The sequence below is a fragment of the Drosophila ananassae genome, chromosome XL (assembly GCF_017639315.1).
Source record: "Drosophila ananassae strain 14024-0371.13 chromosome XL, ASM1763931v2, whole genome shotgun sequence".
Lineage (NCBI taxonomy): Eukaryota > Metazoa > Arthropoda > Insecta > Diptera > Drosophilidae > Drosophila > Drosophila ananassae.
Window position 1 is genome coordinate 143544 of NC_057931.1, and position 22557 is coordinate 166100.

Genomic DNA, 22557 nt, shown 5'->3' on the forward strand with positions numbered 1-22557 from the left:
ATAGCTGTATCTCAGCCAATTCTCATCCGATTCTTGCAAGGGATACCTTAAACGCTTTCTTTTCCAATTCCCCGTCATTCTGCATCAAAATATGGATACCAAATTTTTTTTCAATTTTTTTTCAAATTTTCCCATGGACCCCCTTGGAAATCCATAAAAACCCATTTGTGGCCCCAACGATAGCTGTATCTCAGCCAATTCTCATCCGATTCTTGCGAGGGATACCTTTAACGCTTTCTTTTCCAATTCCCCGTCATTCTGCATCAAAATATGGATACCAAAATTTTTTTCAATTTTTTTTCAAATTTTCCCATGGACCCCCTTGGAAATCCATAAAAACCCATTTGTGGCCCCAACGATAGCTGTATCTCAGCCAATTCTCATCCGATTCTTCCGAGGGATACCTTAAACGCTTTCTTTTTCGATTCCCTGTCATTCTACATCAAAATATGGATACCCAATATTTTTGCAATTTTTTTTTAAATTTTCGCTAGACCCTAGACCCTTTGGAAATCCATATGTGGCCCCAAACCATGTCCGTATCTTTTTCTCATTCGGACGCGATTTTTAAGCTGCACATTTTGTGATAGTGCTTGTGTATAATTATTGTATATTAGAGGTGCAAAATGCAATGGACATATCCATATAGATTATTTTATAGGAACATGTTCAGTATTTGTAGTCTTTAAATGTCAATTCCCAAATTTTCTGTGTATTGGCAAGTTTTGTGAAAGTGGATTCCTGGATTTGCGAGCATAACGTCAAACTTCATTCAATTCAATTAAGCGGGAAACTTTCTGCTAATTGCTGGAAATTATCAATTCAAATCACGTTAAGACTTTTCTCTCCGGCCCGAAAAAAAGAACTGGAGGAGGCAGGAAGGACGGAAAAAATTATCATGCAGCACGCTTAAATGGCTTTTCAATTAGATTATGTCATTCAAGTGCCTGGCAGCCATGGCTCTCGGCGCCCCACCCCGCTCGTCAACCCTCCTTATGGCCACATTAAACGTATCAATTTCCGTTAAAGAATTTTCCCCCGAAAAAAAACAGCAAAACAACAAAAAGAACGAACAAGGAAAGCCCTCCCGAAAACAACGGAAAACAACTTGAGTTCATTAATTTTGTGCGAGGCGCAACAATTAGCACGAAAACCCGAATTTGGGAGGGGTGGGTGGAGCTTGTGGGGAGTGGAATTCGATGGTATCTGCCAGTGGAAAAAATACAATATTAAACAATATGCTGGTGCTGGGGACCGAAAAGCTGCCCTCCCCATTGCCGCAGAACGTGACGCTGCTAATTAAGTTGACGCATTTGCCGCCTTGCTGGCTCAGCTCCCGCCACGCCCGCCCCCTCCGCCCCGGCTGCCGCCAAAGGCCGTCGCCCACTGCCCCTCCTCGTTGTTATTATTTTTGTGTGCCTCGCGGTCCTTTTTGTCTAGCGGGTGGGTCTAGTGCCGTCTTGCGGTGAGCTTAGGAAATTTGCATGCTTGATTTGCTGTTCTCCGTAGAAAATGAGGGGCTTGGACGGGGGCTGGGTGGGGAAATTCGCGGGCAAAGTGGGTGTTAAGCAGGCCCCGAGGGCGCCCCAGTGCGGGGCGTGGGCCGGCAAGCGTAACAGGTTGAAGCTTCCAAGTGATCCGAGTGTCGGGAATCGCAATACTTTTTAATGAAATTTCAGAGTCAAGAATCCAATATTAATTGCTTTTATTTGTGTATTTAGTTGAGGCGCATAAAGTGTGTAGTTTCAAAAACAATTATCCTGCCAAAAGCCTCACTTAGTGCTTAGTGCTCCGTATTAGAAAGCCAGAAACTGTCTAGTCCGCCCCCGAGTCCTTGTTGCAGCCCACATCCCCCATCCCCAGTGCATCTGCATCCATTATCTTCTGCCCGCTGTGGGCGTTTTTGTTGTCATCCGCTTAATTGAAAAATGTCCCTGCTGCTTGTCAACATTTCGATTTCCAATATGTCGTCCTGGTCGTCCTGCGTCGGCCTGTTTCGTCCAGGCGGCGCCCTTGTTGTTGTTGCTCTTGTTGTTATAAATGGCCAGTGTCGAGTGCAAAATTTTCTAAAAATTTCACACGTCGCCCGCGACAGATGTCGCCACCCAAAGTGCGCCTCCCCCTTCCCGGCTCCACCCCCTTTGTAACCACTTCCGCTCAGCCGTCAAATGCAGAGGTTGATCTGCCCTGCAGTCCCTTAGCCCGCCTGCCACTCCCCCTTTTTTGTGGCACCGCATTTACCGTTAGCATATCAATAACACACACTGCGCCGCGGATGTTCTCGGGGTAGGGTGAACCTGGGGCCATCCTGGCACCCGGAGCCGGGATCCAGGCGGTATCTGGACTGAGGGGACTGGACTCATAAAATATGGCAACGGGCGTCCATCAACCTGCACGTGAATGAGAACGTGACACCAGCGACGCCTGCTACTGAGTCCGGAGCCCCGATCCAGCCACGCCCCATCCCTGCCGAGTCACTGGAAGAAAAGCGTTTCGACTGCAGACCAATAATAGAACTGAAAAACAATGCCATTCAAAGAAAAATAGCTTCTTCAGTTTATGTCGAATTTTGTTATTCAGCCTTCACATTTTCCACCAAGAACATTTTCTCTCAGTGCAGCAGACCGCGAGCCGTTTGATTTCACATTTCATGCAAAATTTTCGGTGGGCAGACTTCAGCCAGGGACGCCGTGGGTGGGGTGAGGGGTGCTCTGAAAGGCCTGGCAAGGACGCAGGACGCAGGTCGATGTCGCATCATCGGAAATGAATCATTTGCTTCGTTTGTTGGCATCCGCTCGGCGTTTATTTCCGCTGCCTCGCGCTCTGTCCGCTCCTTCCCACCTCGCAGTCCCCGAACCAGGTGCCAGGATTCGTTGGCTCGGCTTCACAGGACATGTGTGCACGGCACGCTTCCGTGACAAAACATGGACACCGGGATCCGAACAAAATCCAAAATCCAGTACCAGGTAGTGGCTTTTTATTTTTGGCTGGTTGTGCAGAGTGCTGGGAAGTCTTTGCGGCCTTTTTCTATTTTTTGTTTCTCGTTTTTAGTTTTATTTTGTCACCTGTGCGTGGGTGCGGGCCAGGACATTGGGCGCAAAGGGAGGCTATCGGATGTGCCGGATAGTGTCGATCTGAGAGCCCGCATGTGGCCATCACACAGAGGAAAATGCTATAGAGATGATTTGTTTTGACGAATTCACATTGAACATTAAACTGAAACTGAACTGAGAACTTCAGGGATCTGGCCCTGTTTCCTTTGATCTGAGGATACATTTTTGGTGTATATCTCTGTGGACCTCCGTTCTAGCCCCTTTGCTCCATTGACACTTTTATGTAACCCGTCCACCCGTCCACGCGCCTGTCCTGCCAACCGGCCACCCATCCGTCCAACCAACCATCCATTCTTTCATTCATCCATCCATTTGTGTCCGCTCTCATTTGAGTCCCGCATAAATCAATTGCACTTGTCATCAACTCAATTAATTTTTGGCAAACAAAGTGCAGTAAATCAATTGCTTTGGCAGCTGGGCCAACGGGTCATGTCCATGGCTGTGACCCCCTGCTCCCCTGTTCCCCGTCTCCCCTGCCGCCACTGCTGCCCCTGCTGACCTCTTCCCCCTTTTATTTTTCCCGCTGTGTCCAGTTTGCCTTTGTGGGTTTTGCTTTCTTTCTGCGTTTGTCATTGGAATTTTTTCCTGCCTGCTCTTTTTTCTCCGTCGCGAAAATGGGTAAATGGCTGGGGCGTCGGACGTCGGACGCCGGACGTCGGGCGGGACGGGGGTGGTTGGCAGGGGGAGGGGGACTACTGTACTGTCCATTTTATGAGTCGCCCCATGCATGTTGACACTGTATCAAATGGGGTTAAAAAGTGATTAAAGTAGGTTTGGCAAATGTCAACAATGTTTAAACCCCATTCGGCAGGATCCCCGGCTTGTGGTCCCTGGCCCTTGGTCCTTGGTTCTCGGTCCTCGGTCCTCGGTCCTGTCGAGGGCTTAGGCGTGTAACTGTCGTCGGAGTGCTCTTGACGTTTCGGTATGTACCCCCAACCACTCCATGCATCCACTCCATCCCGCATGCCACGGCAGGAAAACCGATGAATGTTGTCCGCTCGTTTGGCGACGGATTCGATTTGCAATTTTTTACCACGATATCCTCCCTCCCGGGACCTGCGCCATCACCCGTGTGTGCATATCTGTGGCATTGTCCCTTGGGGAATTTCCAGGGAGTGTCAGCGGTAAATTATGCATTTTTTTACTTTGGTGCTTTCGGTAAATTGAATTTATGCATTTGCTTTGATGGTCGAAAGAGAGCTCCTGAAAAAGGACATTTTCAGCTCCCAATACCAGATTTTCACGCCTCTCCTCAATGGTTTTCAGCTTTTATTTTATACTTAATTGCCACTGCTATCAATATGGACTATATGTACTTTTTCATCTTTTCCTTTCACAGGACCTAATTGTATCCGAAAATACGCAAAAATGGGAAGGAATCCCCGACACCCCAATATCATTTAGGCTGAAGTCTAATTTTAGTAAAATATAGATAAAAAAAAAACGGAAAAGCGTATTGACACTCATTACGGAAAAGGAAAGAAAACATAAAATGGGGTATGTTTTTAAAGATTTTATTCTAAAGACTTAATATTTATATAAACTCATTAATCAGATCCCAAAATATTTGTACCAAAACAAGGGACTGCAAAAAGGAGTTGCACCCTGTTCGGAGAAATAAGAGGTATTTTTTAAATCGTATTTGAAAGTGTTTGAAAGGTGAGACAATGTATGCGAAGAGTGTGTGAGTTATCTGTTCTTACAAAATTGGCCCCTTTTCATTGTTTTATGTGTTGTCCGTATAAATTTGTGTATTTCTGTGTATTTTTAGTTTGTGTATTTTAACTGAGCATGCCAACTAATACGCATTCTTTATTTTTAATAAGGAGTGTTAACCACATATATGAGTAAGTTCTGTAAACGCAATTTATGCTTATTTTAAGGGGGAAACATGATGTAAAAGATATAAAAAACCTTAGTTTTAAGACTTTTTTGTGTAAAAAGTTCAGCTTAAACTGCTTGCAAAAGTCAGACAAAACAACTACGACAATCTAAGGATCAAAAGTAAGGAGAAAAGCAACGAAATTTAAACAAATTAACGATAATATAACGATCAAATATAAGGAGAAAAGCAATATAAGGAGAAAGCCTTGAACAATGAAATGGAAATCAAGGAAAGTTATCAAGGAAACCAGGGATAAAAACAATCGAACTTCATAAAAAAGTTACAAATTCAATCGAAAACCTAAAACTAAAACTGTGGATCCTGATCGTTTTGGAATGGAAGAGCTGGCTGTCCCACTGCCTCGTTTAAAGAGAAAGTAAGTGTGATCTACTTCTTCCTATCTTTGTTTTTCCTTTGTAAGTAATGGTTATTCCTGCCTCTGTTTTCCTAGTGAGCATAAAACAACAGCACTTTTGAAGTAAAATCTGCTCTTCTTTGGATCATGAAACATACAAAACAGTGGTGAGTTTTCTGTCCAATGACTAATTGATCTGACTAACGAACATCCCACGTTTTATTATTCTAGTTTGAAAAATGATTACTAAATCAGAAGCCTAAACACATAAGTGAATGAATAAAGTGGTGAGTTTTTGAATCATTTTACTATTCATAAGCTATATGTTAGGAAATTAAAGCGGTAGGATTAACCATAATCACTTAGGGGAGTGCCCTCAGGGCAGGATATAATCCCAAAGATAGTCGTCCCTTATCGTATAAGTATTTAGGAGACAAGGAAATTCGGTCATACAATATGTCATGCTTGGGCAGGCGATTTATTCTCAACGAAATACTCTTAAAAATGTTGCGCACATAAAATGCAAAATTCCAAAATGCAACTCCAGGCCCGCAAAGAGATGAGAGCGGAGGAGCCCAGAAAGCCAAACAGACAGCAGAGCAAACAGCTTTGAAGATTCCGGAGCGGGATTTGGGGGCTGACTAGTGGCAAGTTGCAAGTTGCATATATAAATTACACACCCACATATATAAATTACCTTTTGATAAATCTCAGTCGTCAGGCAAAGCTGGAAAACCGAAAAACAGCAAACAGAAATGAAACATATAGAAAAATGTATACTTCGGTGCGGGAGGTAAGGGGGGCGTAGTGATTGGGGGTGAGTGGCGCAGTGGCAGAGGTTCAGTGGTGCAAGTCCGAGTTGCACAGTTGAGAAATCTTTTCGAACGTAAATCAATCCGTGCAGCTACATCATCGTCCGACTGACGACGCTTTTCCGGCTCGGTTCAGGTCCAAAACCCCATCATAGCTCCTTGCCATCCTAGTCGTCCTAGCCATCCTCGCCATCCTTGCTCCCTGCCATCCTAGCCATCCTTGGCCCATCTCCTTCTTCCCTTGCACATTTGAGTGCACCAATTGCTTTTCTTGATTGTTTTGTGGGCTGCTGGAGCAGTGCCACATATCGAAATGCAAATTCAACTTGCAGTTAGAATATCCTAGAAATGGTGATGGCCGGGGAGGAAGGGGCAAGGGGCTAGGGGCAAGGGGGGCAGGGCTTGTGTGCGTCAGGACGAAGGATGTGTGGTGGTGCCTGCTGAAGGGTCTAACAAAACAAAACTCCGCAAAACGATAACGACACTCATCATCAAACAAAGTCGGATTTTCGGACTTGGTTTCTGGACTTGTCCGCCACCTTGCCCATTCCCAGCTTGGTCGAAGCTCCCTGCAGGACCTCCTCCCTCATCCTTGCCTCGCATGCATTTCAGAAACGCAACAGCAAACGCAATTTTTGGCCATGGCCACAATTCGTTTACTTTCTACCAGCTACGGCTACTGCTGCTGCTGCAATGGATGTCCTGGACTTCTCGCAGGAGTCTCCGACCAGGACACCCTCCGATCCGGGTCTCTGCCACCACCCGGGCTTTCCAAGGGACAATCGTCCTCCTCAGATGCTGGGCTGCGTTTTCCGTTTTCGTTTACGCATCGTTTGAAATTTCTATGAATTGTAGATGCAATCGTCCAGGCCATGGGTCCTGGCTAAGACTCATGTGTTACACAAGAGTTACCGAATGACCCCCCGAACTCTAGGCTTCTGAAAACCAGTCCCTGCCTCCTGCCCGCCCCTGGTCATGGTTCACGAACCCAACCGACCCCAAAAGTCAGTGGAGTGCATTTCACTTGCAGTGCATTTGGTAAGCTCACGACGAAGGCAAAGTTGACGATTCTCCAGCAGGAGCAGCAACAGCAGCTTTTGTGGCCCAGTCCGGGCAATGCAAATTGAAAACATCGCCCATGGTAGCACCTCCTCCCCGGGTCGTCTCTCCCCAGTGGGGCAGTGGAGAAGTGGAGAAATGGAGAAACGGAGAGAAAGAAATGTGCAGCCGGCAAAGGATTAGAGGGAGCGGGGACATGGGGAAATGGGAAAATGGGCACCGGTAGCGGGGCCAATCTTTCATGACGAAACAAATATCCTCATAATTCAACAGGAAAATTGCCCCGCAGTTGGCAGGCCCTGAAGGATCCACTCACAAAAAGTTAAATGTACATATGGGGAAAATAAGGAATAAGTAGAAGTTTCACTTGAGAATTGTGGGGCCTGAACAGGTCGATAGTTTGAGGTAAAAAGTAAAAGAACCTCTTCATTTTCATTTGTATCGGGCTTATAAGAAGGCTCTCTGGCTATTGGACGATTAGAGCTTAGGGGCATAGAACGTTTGCAGAACCCATCTTTTTCTTCATTGAACTTTCTTCTGGGCTATTGATTTAAAAATATTGAATATATAGTCCAACATAAAGGTTTTTCTCCAAGTGCACGAAGGGGGTCTAGGGAGCTCTGAGGGCCGGAAACTGAGCCCGGGCCTACGAGGTTTTCTGCGGCATCGTTCGTCCGCCTCCCGGCTCACAGATCCAGAAGGAGACGAAGTCGGAGACCCTTTGTGGGTCTGCCGTTTCTGCTGATTTGCTTTCTCGGTGACAAAAATAATAACAGCCAGCCACAGTCCCAGGCAAAGCTCCTCGCCGAGCCACGTCACCGGGCTTTGGTCATAGTTCTGGTTCTGAGTCTGGTCCTGGGCCTGAACCTGTTTCTGTTCCTGATTCATATGTGAGATCCTTCCACCCTTCCACCCTGTCAGCTTTCGCCCTCTCCCATATGTCAAGTGGTCCGTGTGTGTGGCCATTTTTAATTGCCACAATTTGAATTTCTTACACAACTATTTGGATAGCAATCAGGATTCTGCACTCTTATGCAACAGCATACACAGCCATCAAAGGACTGCCCCTGCGCCTGTTTCCTTATTTTCCGGCCTAAGCAAACTATTCTTCTCCGCTCCGAGTCTGGCCGAGCCGCGTCTCATAAATAATCAAGCAATTATTTTGCTGTCAATTTCAACACGGCCGCCAAAAACGCAATGCCAACGCCTGAACGGGGCTGGGACCCGGGACTCAGGATTTAGTGAGGCCGAAGCACAAAAGGCGCAGGACCAGGAACATGCAACCCGCTGAGTCCTTCGCAACGGACACGCTACACGGCCTCAAGGGGCAATAAATTCTTTCTGCCTGCGCCGGCTAAGAAGTGTATGCACTGCCGAAAAGGTCTAGCAAGTCCAAAGGATACACTTGTGGTACTACTAGGTTAGTCCTGCTACAGCAAAGTCGCTTTTCTCAGTACATGACAGTTCACAATGGCGACGCCAACTAGGAAGCCCCGAGTCTGGTGGGCATAGTCTGTTGATTTTGTCGAGCAGCCAAAGGAGTTGGATCGAAAGTTCTTGGACTACGCGTTGTCCTGGAACTGGGACTGGAGTCGTCGAGTCCTGGGGTTGGGCGCACTTAAAGCCTTTTGAGCACTGGCCCTTCGTCCGGCTGCGATTCGATTTCACGGCCGTATATCATTGCGATTTCAGCTCCAGTGCTCGGATTCCCTCCTCCTGCCGAGGGTTAGCGTCCTTGTTATTCCCGGTAAGACACTCGAGGCAATCCAGCCATTTCGGGAGACCTTGCAGAACCTAGCAAAAATTGTACAGAGAAGCATTTTTATATTGAATTAGTTTTTCAGAACTGATTCCATTTGAATTTTCCCGGATGTTTCCGATGGTAGTTTCACGGATGTATTCCTATTTCTCGGCACACAATCGTATCTGCCCGCTTCTTTGCTTTTCCACGCACCGGGCGGAAGTCCTTTTGGCAGATTATCTGCGCTGGCGAGTTCTGCGAATATCCCGTCCCGTGACTAGCCCGTGAATCCTGCCAGTCGGCTCGCATAGATTTTTAATTGAAGGGCGTGTTCGCCGGTTATCCGAAATAAAAGGCAAGAAGAGCTCTCGTCTGTATCCACGCGGTACCGTGGAGTGGCTGGGATGGTGGACTGGCTGGGATGTGGGCAATCAAGTTGTTTAGCTGATTGCATTCTCTGCAAAAGCGAAAAGGAAAAGCGACTGGCGGCGGAAGGCGGAAGGCGGAAGGGGCCATTAAGTGATGGCAATGATTAACAACGGAAGTATAGATTTGCCGAGAATCGGCTAGGAGGCATCCCTGCCCTAAGAATGGTCCGGAGTGGAAACGGAATCGATAGCTCTAAATGGCATTTGCCTATAAATCAAACGGCTGCTTAATTGCTCTGACTTCTTAAAGCTACTACTAAGAATGCCTTCTCACATTTTTGGGAGTTGTCCGACCCGATTCAGATCTGACCACGCTCCTGATCAAGTGGCTATTGGGAAGTGGCAGTGGAAAAGAGCAAGCTCCATGGAGCTATCCCTGGGATAGCCCTTCCAAGCGCTCTGCCCGCAAACAAACGAAATGCCGTCCCCAAAACTTGCCATTCAAATGTATCCAAATGGAAATGACATGGGGATGGAGCGAAATAGTTTTATTTCAATTAACAAGAGAAATTCGATGGGTTTATTTGTGGCGCGTGTGAGTGTGAGCCCGAGTGTGAGTCGGTTTTATGCGACACAAGATAAGAGCGATGGCGACGGGCAAGAATTTAATGCTCCTATTCCTATTCCTGTGTTGTCCTCGCTCTGTTCAGCCCTCCATGGGCCCCAAGCCCAGCCGAGTGGTGTGTGTGTGCGATAATGTTGACAGATAATAAACTGGGAAAATTACAAAATTGCAATCAACTGTGGGAGGGGCAGGGGCACCCGTTCGGGAGGGACTTTGGCCGAGTTGCGGCACTGGGGAAGGGTTGGGTCCCGAAAAATAATGCTGCTAATGGCGGACCATTGTCGAGCGGAACTGCCAGGCCCGGTTGTGGGTCCCGGCTATCCCCCTCCGGTTTTACGGCCCCATTCCGGGGAGCGAACGTAAATTTGCCAGCGAACTATTCAATTGAGAGTTATTCCCGTTTTGAGCTTTTATTGCACATCTTCTGTGCGGGGTAGAATTAGGACTTAATTGATAAATATTCTCAGTCGATTGGGGAGCTCGTACTGGATGAGGCTCACCCCGATAGTGTTGTCCTTGGGACCGTTTTGAAATCCAAATCAAACGCGGAAAATCAGCAATTCTGGCTCCCTGCTCTGGGAATCCTCCCCACGGAGCACCTCTTTTTGCTTCCTCTTGTTTTGGCCAAAGTTAGTGCCAAGTTTTGGCTCGACTAAGTAAAAGCCACTTAAAATAAAAAAGTGCACGAGACACTGAGTGCTGGGAAGGAGGGGCGGAGGCGGGAGCTGGCTAAAGGACTCAACACACACGAAACTCATAAAAATGCTTTGCGGTTGGGATTTCCTTGCTCTTTTATTTTGTTCTTGTTATTTTTTATCGTGCGATGGCCGGGCGCTCGTCCCATCCGCCCATTCGCCCATCTCTGAGCTCCCGCCTCGGAATGCTCCAACTTTGGCTCCCACTTTCCTTTATTTTTTCCTTTTCGGAAACTTTACAAAGCATTAACACCTCATAGATGGAAGACACAAAAAGCGACGAAAAATCAAGTTAAGAGCCACGAAACTCTGAACTCGAATATCGTTCGTCACGTCCCGCATTGGCAGGACGATAGGAGGAGCAGGAAAGGGCAGTAGTGCAACTCACGTAGATTGTAAAAAATTTGATTACGTTCATTGGGGGTTACGGAACTCTCTTGACATTTCGCCGAGACTTCCCTTGGCGAAGTCCAGCCGATTTATTTGGATCAGCCTGATAGTTTCCGCGCCCACCTGGACATCCCAGTCCCTAGGAGGACACTCAAGTGGCGAAGCGTTGTTGGGAACACTTAAAACAATTTTGTAATATTTTTGGATGCGTGTGTGTTCTTACATCGCAGTGCGTTTACGTGAAAGTTAAAAACGGGGATCGATAAAAAACGGGTTCGCTGGGAAGGGCTCCGCAGAGAGAGGGAAGGAGAACGGGAGGGGAATGCCTATTTTTTTTTTTAGATTTTTCATGTTTGTCATGTTGGTCATGATTGAAATTTTTTTAGTAATTTTCTGGTAGCCCACTCCGCCGGACAGCTATTACCAGCAACTGTCCCAGGACGGGGCGAGCGGTCGGTCGTCAGTAAATGCTGCTAGGCAAAAGTATCCGAAGCATTCTCGATCCACTTCCCGTTCTCTCTGTGCTCCCACTTCCCCAGACTCTACCAAACGCCTTCCACGGATGCCTAGCAAACCGTGGCCAGTATCACGGTTATGTCGTCTGGCTTGCCGCCCGGCGCGTCGATGTTGCTCCTCCGCGCGTTCTGGCTGAAGGGCGAGTCGTGGTCCGGATTGAAACTCAGAGTGCGGGCCATCAGGGCCACCGCGTTGGCGGCCATCTGGAGGCGCACTGCGTCCGCTACCCCAGCCATCTCGCTCAGCACCTCGAGCAGCAGGTGCTCCGGCACGTTGTCGTACACCCCGTCGGTGGCCAGCAGCAGGACGTCGCCAGGCTCCGTCCGAAACTCCAGGGTGTCCGCTGACTCCGGTCCGTCGGAGAGGACGTTCAGCGCGTGCCCGGGCGGGGGGGCCGACAGCTGGTACGGGGTGTTGAAATGATGCTGCTGCTCCACGGAGCGGCAGACCACCGTTCCGCCGCGCACCACCATGAAGCCGCTGTCCCCGATGTTGGCCGCGTACAGGATGCCGGTGGCGCGGTCCAGGCTCACGATGCAGGCCGTGCAGCTGCCCACCACCGGGCTCTTCTGCTCCAGAAGGTTGCAGTAGGCGCGGGCCAGGAGCAGGTCCGGCCGCTGGGGGTCGTGGTCCTTGGAGCAGGCCAGGCGTTCGCAGGACCTCATCAGGAACATGCTGAACTCCCCGGGATCGACGCCGTAGCTCCGCCAGCCGCCCACTCCATCCGCCACGCCCAAAGTGTCCGCCTGTGGGTGAGCGGAGTATAGATTGAAAGATGATTGTGGACAGGATAACAACGTAGCTTAGAATAGATGGAATTGCTTATCTTTATCCTTAACATACTTAAGTCCTAATGCTCCTCAAATAGATGCCGTCTCTTAAAAGTATCTCTTTCTTTTTCAGATTTTATTAAAATTTAAAAGAAATGAGATGTTAGAGGAATAGAAAATTAACGATCATAGAATGCTGCTGCGATTCGGTAAGTGAACTATTTTCACATATATTTTTTATATACTTCGGAAATATTCGCATATTTTTAAAAGCTTAAGGCCCTTTTTAGAATATAAGCTTTTTTTTAAAACATAGCTTGGGAGGAAAAAGATTAAGAAACCTGCCCTAAAAATCGATCGTCTCCTATTTTTTCACTATCGAAAAGACATAATAGTTTTCTTACGTGTGGAGTCACCGTCTTGAACCAGGCATCCTCGCCGAACTTGCCGCGATTGTATTGCGGGTACATAGAGAGGTCCTTGGCGAAGCCGCAGACGACGCTGACCAGCCGCAGCACCCGGGTCTGGACCTTCTGATTTCCCCCGCGGTACCAGTCACCTCCCTCCCCGGCCGCCCGTCGCCTCCTGGTCCGTTTGTCCTCCTCGTCAGAACTTCGGATATCGCCGAGGACGTGCGACTCCGTGTCCTGCACCTGATTGCAATCTCGATTATGATGTCGATGATTCCGGCATTTGGTTCCGGCTCCAATTCCGCTTTCGCTTCGGCTGCCTCCTCCGCTTCCGCATCCGCATCCGGGTCCGGTTCCGTTTGCGCTCCCGGTTCCCTTTCCCCCGTCACCGGTCTCTCTCCCATTACCGTTAGCATTTCCTCTTCGATTTCCACTGCCATAACCATTCCCATTCCCGATACCAGAGGGGCGGGCCGGATCTCCTTCATCGTCTCTTCGGGCGGAGCCCCACTCGGCCAGCAGCCTCAGCAGGTGGCCCCCGCCGGTGGTAGCCATCACAGCGACCTCGGCCAGGTGCTCGAAGCAGCTGAGCAGGGAGCTCTGGATCGAGGTCGAGCGACGTGGCCCCCTTCCCAGATTCACGTTCATGTTCAGATCCAGGTCCACATCCATGGCGCTCATGGCAGACACAGATAGCCGATGCAGTCGCAGGCGCGGTCCTTGTTCGCTTCTATTTCTCTCAGTGCAGTGTTGCCCGCGGAAAGGGGAACTCATGTATTTCTAAAAAGCCGAGTCAAATCGGGATAGATATAGTGTAGTACTCTAACGAATGCCGAACGAAAACTAACCTGTGTTGGGGGGCTCCTTCCCCTGAAAGGACTGAAGCTAAAAGCAGGGTCTCCTGCTTACTTGTTTTGGAGAAGTCTATCCGATCTGTTCGTATCGCATCTCGAAATGCACACAGAATCACATCACACTTCTTAAAGCGCCATTTAATTTGTGTGCTATTAGTTGCGGCAATCCGATACGAGGTACCAGATACGGACACACACCCTCACCGTCCAGCTCCCCCTCCTGGGGAATGCAAATGGAGGCCTCAACTCAATTATGCGCAATTACGGACACAAACAGATGCCGAGTGGAGGCGCCGCCTCCTGCCGCCAGCCGCCCTTTGATTTGGGCTGCAGTTTTTTCGGCTGCCGGTCGGAGCAGTCACTTCTGCAGTGGCAGTCGCCGGCCGGTTGCAGTTGCATTTCCAATTGCTGTTGCAGCTGCAGATGTGGCACTCGAATTGCATGCATAGCTCATTGCCTGCCACTCGAGTGGGATGAAGTGGCGCAGGAGTGGGGGCTCTGGGGCTGAGGTCCTGGGCCCCGGGCCCTGGGTGCTCCGACTGGTTCAGGGCACTGTCAAAATGCCATTGAATTGCTTAAATACTTTCATCGTCGTCATCGCTTAATGGCTTGCCTTTTTCGAGCCAGGCCCCCCGAAATGATGCAACATATGTGAGTGGCATGAATAAACGAGCTGCTTGAATGCCTGAATGAACGGTTGGCTTGATGGATGGATAGATGGCTGGATGGATGGATGGATGGATGGATGGATGGACGGCAGATATGAAGTGCAATCAATGCAAAAACGCTTTCAAGTTCCCGGCCATTTAGTCAGCCAGCCGAAACCAGACTAGACTGAAGCCTGGTAACCTGCCATCCTTCCATTTTATCATCCTGCCATCCTGCTGTCCTGCTGCACATGCAACTCCCTCAGGAGAGTGTCTGTGTATGCGTCGGTGTGAAAGGATTATTCACACACTATTGATTTCAAATTGAGTTGACTCCAAATCCGTCCAAATTGACAGCACATGGCAACCCTCTTCTGCCAACCGGAAGCTGACTAATGAATTTAATTTGCACTGGGTGTTGAAGCCAATAGAGCGGCTCACAGGATCACAGATTCGTCGGATTTCGAGAGGCAGTCGACGGCAGTCAGCAGTCGGCAGGCAGCCAACCAGCAACTGACTGATTGACTCCCAGGCTCGACTGTCTTCCGCCGGTTGTGTGGGCCGCCTGTAAGTAGGCAACTATTTTTGTTTACTCACTTTAAAGTGCCCCTTCCTCCGGCCCTCAATCCACATTGATTGGCACCTCCTCCGCCCGTGGCTGTTGCATTTGCATTTTCGAGTGCATCTGGAATTCCTGATACTCACAATTGACGTTCCATTTGAATGCCGAAAGGACCCTGCCGGGCAGCCACAACTGCTAACTGACCAATGATCAATTTAATAGGAAAACAATATTGATAGCCCAGGACTACTGGACGTCCGTCCGACTTCCGTCCGAGCAGGACACTGGCAAGGACTCTCCAGCGGCGGAGGATAAGAAACGGAGGGGGCAGGAGCCGGATGTAAAAGTGCTGCGGTTTCTCGCAAAGGACTGCGGGGGACCCAGCTCCTGAGTTTTGTTTGTTTCCCCAGAAAACTTGGCAAACTTTCGATGGCCGATGGTGTTGGTTTCTGTAACTAAATTTTCAGGCGCACGCACAAAGGACAAAGGACACACAACACTTTCACTTCGGCCAGGACTCTCTCCGGCACGGCTCCGTGTGCTCTGTTTGGTTTCTTGTGGTTTATTATTCACGCCTGAATTGATTGTAAATTAAAGTTTGGCCGAGGCAGTGTGTGCATTTTGAGGTCAGCCTATGGGAAAGTTTCTTTTGTGTGTGCACTGGAGATCTTAGGTCCATGGGTGTGTGGGAGTGTGGGTGCGGGTGTGCGGGTGTCTTAGTCCATGGGTCCATGGGTCTCCGGGGTGGCTCAGGCCTTTGTCCTCTTTGTTTTGGGTCCCCTGTGTCCTGCTCGGGCCCGGGTCCTTGCTGTCCGGGCATATTAGAAGCCAAAAGGCATTCGAGTGCACATAAGACGATTACACATCATTTAACCGACGCACTGCAAAACTATAAGGGGTGCCGGGCTCCAGCTCCCCGCGCCCCGGATTCGCAACACCCGTAATTGTTGCTCCTTGGCTCCTTTATTGACTGCCGCATATTGATTATGGCTACAGTCTCCTCCGCACTCTACACTCCGCCGTCCACCCTCGGCAGCTCTCTGCGCAAGGAGTTCATTTCGTTCTTGACTTGATTGCACGGCATTTGTCGTCCTCGTGTTTAAAATTCAATCGCTGCACTCAAGTGTGCTCGGGACGAATTCATGTGTACAACTCTTTGAATTGGGCCGGGTTGGGGGCCCACAGGACTCCCACACGGCCGTAAGGACGTGGCTATCTGAAAGTTTCGAGACGAAATTAATTTGGTGTTAATAAAGTGAAAGTGTGGACTGGCTTTCCGTTCTGGAGGAACTTTAAGCGGCTTAAATTGATTAGTGGGGAGAGTGCTCATAGTTTCTTATTCCGTTGATGCCTTTGACGGAAGGACCTGGGAGCTGAGGAGTCCTCAGAACATACACACACCTCAGAGCCCTTTGGAAAGTATTTTAGACAATTGCCAAAAGCCGAACCTGACCACACTTGTATCTATTTTTCGACTCGAACGACACTCGAATAGTTCCGAAATGCAATCCAGTAAATTCTCGCAAGCTGTCAGCAACTCGCTGATCCTGGTTGGGATCGGGATGAGTGCCTGTGGCCTGGCCGCCCAGCTCATCCTGCGGCGCTCGCCCGCTGCCGCCTCCACGACCTCCGCGCGCATAAGTCAGCTGTGGTCGCGCCTGGAAAGCCTCGGAATGCTGGGGAACCTAAAGGACCTCGCCTTCCAGAGCCTCAAGTCCAGGCACTACTACCGTGGCGGCTTTCAGGTTAGCTTTTTTAGTTTTTCACACAGTTATTCATAGAACCCTCATTAAGTGGCATCCTTCGGCGTCCTGCAGGAGCGGATGACACCCAGGGAGGCGGCCCAGATTCTGGGCACCAGTCTCAGCGCCCCCCAGGCAAGGCTGCGGGAGGCCCACAGGCAGGTCATGCTGGCCAACCATCCGGACCGCTGTGGCTCTCCCTATTTGGCGTCCAAAATCAACGAGGCCAAGGAGCTGCTAATGTCGCGGAGGCAGCGGTCCCGGTAGGGAAGGACGGCAAGGGTACGGCTCAGAGAGGTGTGCCTGCGGAGAGTATGGCATCGTTGTCCAAATTTCAGATAATGATTTAGCTTTTTAATGGAGGGAGGTGTGTTTCGCAATAAAATCAATGTAGCGGCAGACCTTTTCTAAGCACAGGCGTTTGTTGAAGCTGTTCTTTTCCAAATTACTAGATTATTATTCTTTTAGTCTTGTCTTAATAAATATTGTAATCGGTTGCTGAATCATTCCGAGACACGTTATTCACATCCTTGTTCGCAAGCTCAGCTCCTGGCAAAGGCCATTTACTTTCTGCTAATGTCCTGTCTTTGGGGGCTTGTCTTTACCCGGAACCCTTTCCCAGGTCTGTCCGGAGGCTATAAAATACCTGTTCCGGCAGGTGGGCGTTGTCCCCACCTTCTGCAGGACCTCATCTTGTCCTGCGTAGTCCTGCAGCGGCCACTTGGCCGCCTCTTCCACTGGGAGACGAAAACTTTGGCCACTTGGCCACATGGCTCCTTGAGTAAGGACGAACTGCGAACTGGCCGCTGTCCAGGCATGCACTTGACGCTTGCCCCGCCTCCTCCATCCCTCGCAGCCCTCCCAGCAGCCCCAGCCTTCCCCAAAAAAGTGCATCTCCTTTTCCAGTTCTTGGACATCAAAGTTGGCAACTTTCGAGTTGAGGAATTTTCGACAAGGCTCGGGCTTGGAACTTTTGTTACTTTGCTGCCGCCGCTGCCGTGGAAGAGAAGAGGATACCTGAGAACGGAGGAGCGCAGGAAAAGGACTCCGAAAATGGAGGTGGAATTAGAGGCGGCAAGTTTAATTGTTGTGTGTTGTCCTGTTCGTTGTTGTCCTGCCACTGCCTCTGCCCCGAGCCAGGGTATAAATTCAGCCCGGCGCTCAGGTGTCCTTAGTGGTGTTCTAATTACTAACAAACTTAATTTGCTACAAGTTATTTTCTTGCGGACACCGCTTACTTGTGCTTGCCCCTGCAACTCCTTGTGACCACGGGCGCTTGACTCGCCCCCCTGCCAGGACACTTGAGCCCACGCGAAAAAAGCAAGGCTCAAATCTGAGTTGGCTGAAAGGCAGGCTCAAAAGCTACTTCTAATAGTACGCGCAGTCTAATAGCATGTATTCTTATTCTCGGAAGACTTGGGGAGAGTGGAAAGGGGACTCTGGGAGCTGCGTTTTTGGTGAAGGGTTCAGGAATTCACGGCACTTGCGTTTGTTTGTTTTAAGTTATTAATCAACATAAGCACTGGCTGGCATGAGGGCAGCCACAATCGGTGTTGCTTGCCTTGGGGCATCTTCGAATGATTCGAAGACTGACGCAGGAAGAACCACGGAGAGGGCAGTTTGTCCGCAACCGACACTTCTTCGGACGGCACTGGGAGTGGGACGAGGGCTTGGGAAGGTCCTCGGGCTCCGGGTCCGATACCCCAAATTCCTGTTCTCAAGGCCCAAAGTCGGCCGTTGTAAATTATGCGCTTTGGCTTACAAATTGCAAGTGCCCGGTAGCATGAAGCATGTGGCTGCTGGGGCGGGCTGGCAGGACGACTGGTTGGACGCTCTCGTTCTGCCTCCCAAGATCCAGAATCCCTGGGATGCAGCTTCGGTCCCTGACTTGGCATCGTCACCTATCTCCGACTTGCAATGCCCTGACTCGGCGCTGATTCCTCCGCTCTCGGCAGCCAGTTTGTCTCGTCAGTTCTTAAAAACACATGATAGATATTGAACAACTCTACTTCGATCTATAATAAGGACATAGGGTTTATCTCTCCCCTGTATTGGGAGCTTCCAAGTGGGAGAACCTGCAAAAAGGGCATCTGGAGTTCCGCCCCGAGGCGCGGCCTGCACTCTCGCATCCACAGCCTCCGACAAATGCGTGGTCAAAGTTGTTTGCATGTCCTGTGAGATGGTAGCGGTTATTCAAATGAGCGGCCTGCAACTTGTTTTTGCAGGACTTCTTGCGGACTCCTTGGACATACTTTGGTGGCCCGGCTGAAGGCGAATATTTTATGCTTTACGTGGTTAGGTTACTTGAGAAATTACGTGGCTTTCCCTTTCCTGGCACTCCCGTGGCCCGTGTCCTGCAGCCTGGACGTTTTCATTGTCTTTTGATGGTGGTGCTTTGCATTAGTATTTAACATGAGCCGCCCGAAAGTATGCAAACTTATTTCTTGCCTCGTTTGTTACCCAGAAGTGTGTGCTGGGAAGTGTTTGTTTCTGTGTGTGTTGTGGGTTAACTAAATGCTACATTCTAACTCTAAACGCATTCAACTTGACTTTTTATCGCAAGCCGCCCCTCGCCAGCCCGCCAGCCACCCCTCGTCCAGGCGGGAAAATGCTTTTGTGTACTTAGCGCAACCGAGAAAAAAGTTGTAAAAATCCTGTAAAAAATTCTCGCAACCGAAACGTGCAAAATGCGTTTTAGTTGTGGCCGAAAACACTGGACTCTGGACTCTAATAATTTATTTTAATGATAATGCACGCCTGCCATTGTGGAATCTGGATTATCCATCCCCAGATGATTCTCGGGGTTAGGAATCAGGCGAGGAGTGTCACTTTTCTCTGCCCTTCAAGATTTTCCGGCTCCCTGCTCCCAGCTCCTAGCTCCCTGTTTTGAAAATCAGTTTCGGGCCTGTTTCGTTCGCCTAATGATATGCCAGAAATATTAAGTGCTCGACACGCCCACTTGGGCAGTTAGGGGCGGAATATATAGCCAGAGGCGCGGAAAGGGGCGGCGGCAGGCTACAAGGAGCCAGGGGGTCGCATATTGCGCATCGCATCATTGTAAACCCCTTTCGGCGAGCTACGTTCTACAAGACAAGTGCAAAGTTTTGGCCACAAAAACTTTCCTACCATAAAACTTGTGCATTTTTCTAAAAAACAAGAAGAAACAACTACACCAAAAACGAAAAACGAAAAACACAAAACGAGAAACAAAACCAAAAAGTGTGTAGAAGAAATGGAAACCCAAAACAGAAACAGTCCTGGTCTCACTTCTTTGTCTCTTACCATTTTTGGAGCAAAATGCAAATAAAAAAGTTTTCCCTAGGACGGCCGCTTTTTTCCACGGTTTTGCTTTTTTCCCCATCCTTTTTTTTTATTACTTTTCTAAGAACTACTTGGGCTGAAGGTTGCCTGTGCTGGCTCGCCCAGGCCTTTTAGGAAGGGGCTTTCAAGGGATAGGATAGCCCTCGGGTAGACCCAAAAGGGCTAAAAGGTTTACAGCCGCCAGGAAGAACTGCGAGTGGGTTTTTCATTTATTAGTCATTTTGAGACTCTAATGCTCTTTATTGTTCCCAGTGCTTGATAATTTCCTAATCCATCATGCAGTCAACGCAAAAACTATTAGTTAGTGACTCAGCTTCACACTTGTAGCTCCTTATAATATAGTCACGGTGTCCGTAAGATAATCGCCAATTTCGTCATGAGTTCCCCGTTCAGTTCCGTCATCGCTTGATCACATCGACCTTCTGCAGGGGAACCCGTTCCCAGAGCTGGCGGAATCCTGTGTCCGACTTCCGAGGGTTGAAGTGGGCTATCGTGTCCCTGGTATAGCCCGTCAGGACAGCTGGCACCTCCGCGGAGCTTTCCTCGTCCAAGTGGTGATTCTGTTCATTGCTGAAGGGGCCTTCGTCCATAAACTCCAGGGATAAGGCCTGATCGAGAAAATCTACGTGTTATAGCTTCTCCCTCCTCCGGTTATCGATTTTCTTCTGACTCACCACGTGGACTGAAATGGCGGCCAATGCCAACAGGGTCAATAGTTTGCTTGGCGGGGCCATGACCTAATCGGCTCAGGAATCGGCAGCTATACGTCGGCTACGGGTCTCGAGGGAGCCACAAGCTACAACATTTTGCGCCGAGCGGCGAAACTGAACTGGACCCGAGTCCGCGACCGAGTCAGAGACCCAAACAGAAAGCGAACTGAATCGAATACGAACCGGGCTTTGAATCGAGTTCCACCAAATCGGCCCCACGTGCATCGCATACCGAAAAGCTCTATTGACCCTGGAGGGGCCGTACGCCCGGTAAACACTACATATAGTACGGCAATTGCTTTATTTTTAGCCAACGGCGTCATGGCGCTCCTCTCCCGCCCACTTCGCGCCTTTCTGCCACGTTGACTCATTCAATTGCCCGCTCTAATGATGGAAACAGTTTTTGCCGCCCGGCAGTTGCTTTTTCATTCGCTGATTTGTGTTTTAATTTTCCTCAATAGCTGTGCGAATTATTGACCAGAACGCTGACAGCCGAACAATCAAATTAGGCCCCGGAACGGGTCCCAGGCGGGAGATGGGTATACAGTGATGGCCCAGCCAAAGATAGTCTGAATCGTGGTTGGAAGACCACATGCCGTATACTTGATTTTTTTTAAGCTGATAACACACTCTGTGCTCAGAGCGATAGTCTTTTATGACAAAGACACGATCGTTTTTTGTGTTGTGCCCATTATGAAGAGCCTTTCTTATAAAAACCCGCAGCCCTGGACAGCAACATCACTCCCACACACTGAGGCCCAAAATGAAGACTTCTGTAGCTGTTCTTGCTCTATTGGCGATCGTATTGGCAGCTCCTACTTCGGCAGTCAGTAGATCCAAAGTATTGTCAAGAAAACATGAAAAGCTTTAAGTTATTCTTCTCCATTAGTGCAATAGACCAGAGCCTCAAGGTGTGTGAATTGTGGCAGTCGAGCTTCTCGTTACCACTTCCTTCCTTTTCCTTGTGGAGTATAAAGAGCTACTGCGAATCGGTCAATAAAGTAAGTCTGTGCGACCCATTCCTTTGAACTAACAACCCAACTATCTCCCCTCATCACAGGGCTTCGAATTTTTCCTGAACACGTTTGATCCTCTCACCGATCTGACCTGCAAGTACTTCAAAGATATTTGCGTTAACTGTTCGGATTCAGTCGTTATTTCCTCAAATGCCACAGCCATCACGGGTGTAAACGGAACAGCGACTTCGGGCTGAGGGAATCGAATGGATCTCCTTCTTACTTCTATCCTATGTACTTACTTTTCTATCTAATCAATATCCGACGGCATGCCAAAAAATAAACCAACCTTATAGAATCAATAGAAAACTGGAAAATTCGATTATGGCGGATCTATGGCCCACTTCAGAAGCTGTATCTTGGTCAAAACTGATCCGATTCCCAAGCGAAGTACCTTAAACGATTCCTAGAAGGATTCTCCATGAAACTGCATCAAAACCTGGAAACCAAATTTTGGTTCCCATTTTTTCAAATTTTTCTGGGGGATCCCCTTCTGTGATCGGGGGTCCACTGAAAGTGGGAGTAGGGCCCACTCCGGAAGCTCTATCTTGGCCAAAACTGATCCGATTCCCAAGCGAAGTACCTTAAACGATTCCTAGGAGGATTCTCCATGAAACTGCATCAAAACCTGGAAACCAAATTTTGGATCCCATTTTGTCAAATTTTTCTGGGGGGGGGGATCCCCTTCTGAGATCGTGGGTCCACTGAAAGTGGGATTAGGGCCCACTTCGGAAGCTGTATCTTGGCCAAAACTTATCCGATTCCGAAGCGAAGTACCTTAAACGATTCCTAGAAGGATTCTCCATGAAACTGCATCAAAACCTGGAAACCAAATTTTGGATCCCATTTTGTCAAATTTTTCTGGGGGGGGGGATCCCCTTCTGAGATCGTGGGTCCACTGAAAGTGGGAGTAGGGCCCACTCCGGAAGCTCTATCTTGGCCAAAACTTATCCGATTCCGAAGCGA

The 22557-nt window shown here is 49.0% G+C and overlaps 4 protein-coding genes across 7 annotated transcripts; 2 read left to right on the forward strand and 2 right to left on the reverse strand.

Annotated features, from left to right (window-relative positions):
• Positions 1–11217: 11217 nt before the first annotated feature.
• LOC6503820 (protein phosphatase PTC7 homolog) lies at positions 11218–13629 on the reverse strand. Its single transcript, XM_001963645.4, has 3 exons — positions 13588–13629; positions 12734–13519; positions 11218–12305 (listed from the first exon to the last, which is right to left on the reverse strand). The coding sequence occupies exons 2-3, from the start codon at positions 13511–13513 to the stop codon at positions 11610–11612; spliced, it is 1476 nt and encodes a 491-aa protein (XP_001963681.2). The 5' UTR covers positions 13514–13519; positions 13588–13629; the 3' UTR covers positions 11218–11609.
• Positions 13630–16209: 2580 nt separating this feature from the next.
• On the forward strand, positions 16210–17047 carry LOC6503830 (mitochondrial import inner membrane translocase subunit TIM14). 2 transcript variants are annotated; one of them, XM_014905603.3, is made up of 2 exons: positions 16210–16547; positions 16597–17047. In XM_014905603.3, exons 1-2 carry the CDS (start codon positions 16305–16307, stop codon positions 16627–16629), a joined length of 276 nt encoding a protein of 91 aa, XP_014761089.1. In that variant the 5' UTR covers positions 16210–16304; the 3' UTR covers positions 16630–17047. The 2 variants fall into 2 exon arrangements, with proteins under 2 accessions (XP_014761089.1, XP_001963682.1); XM_001963646.4 differs by having other exon boundaries at positions 16212–16547; positions 16620–17047.
• A 3019-nt stretch (positions 17048–20066) lies between these two features.
• Positions 20067–20715, reverse strand: LOC6503819. Its single transcript, XM_001963647.4, has 2 exons — positions 20540–20715; positions 20067–20473 (listed from the first exon to the last, which is right to left on the reverse strand). Exons 1-2 carry the CDS (start codon positions 20597–20599, stop codon positions 20264–20266), a joined length of 270 nt encoding a protein of 89 aa, XP_001963683.1. The 5' UTR covers positions 20600–20715; the 3' UTR covers positions 20067–20263.
• Positions 20716–21282: 567 nt separating this feature from the next.
• Positions 21283–21897, forward strand: LOC116655181. Of its 3 annotated transcripts, none has more exons than XM_032452662.2 (3): positions 21283–21401; positions 21448–21576; positions 21636–21897. In XM_032452662.2, the coding sequence occupies exons 1-3, from the start codon at positions 21339–21341 to the stop codon at positions 21786–21788; spliced, it is 345 nt and encodes a 114-aa protein (XP_032308553.1). In that variant the 5' UTR covers positions 21283–21338; the 3' UTR covers positions 21789–21897. The 3 variants fall into 3 exon arrangements, 2 of the variants coding, with proteins under 2 accessions (XP_032308553.1, XP_032308554.1); XR_004310339.2 differs by having other exon boundaries at positions 21290–21401; positions 21465–21576; XM_032452663.2 differs by having other exon boundaries at positions 21290–21576.
• The last annotated feature ends 660 nt before the right edge of the window (positions 21898–22557 follow it).

Coding starts and splice junctions, on each gene's coding strand:
- LOC116655181 (XM_032452662.2), top strand. CDS start 21,339: ATGAAGACTTCTGTAGCTGTTCTTGCTCTATTGGCGATCGTATTGGCA. Junction 21,402..21,447: donor TGGCAGCTCCTACTTCGGCA/GTCAGTAGATCC, acceptor AAAAGCTTTAAG/TTATTCTTCTCCATTAGTGC. Junction 21,577..21,635: donor ACTGCGAATCGGTCAATAAA/GTAAGTCTGTGC, acceptor CCCTCATCACAG/GGCTTCGAATTTTTCCTGAA.
- LOC6503830 (XM_001963646.4), top strand. CDS start 16,305: ATGCAATCCAGTAAATTCTCGCAAGCTGTCAGCAACTCGCTGATCCTG. Junction 16,548..16,619: donor ACTACCGTGGCGGCTTTCAG/GTTAGCTTTTTT, acceptor GGCGTCCTGCAG/GAGCGGATGACACCCAGGGA.
- LOC6503819 (XM_001963647.4), bottom strand. CDS start 20,599: ATGGCCCCGCCAAGCAAACTATTGACCCTGTTGGCATTGGCCGCCATT. Junction 20,474..20,539: donor CCGCCATTTCAGTCCACGTG/GTGAGTCAGAAG, acceptor TTTCTCGATCAG/GCCTTATCCCTGGAGTTTAT.
- LOC6503820 (XM_001963645.4), bottom strand. CDS start 13,513: ATGAGTTCCCCTTTCCGCGGGCAACACTGCACTGAGAGAAATAGAAGC. Junction 12,306..12,733: donor TCAAGACGGTGACTCCACAC/GTAAGAAAACTA, acceptor GCTCACCCACAG/GCGGACACTTTGGGCGTGGC.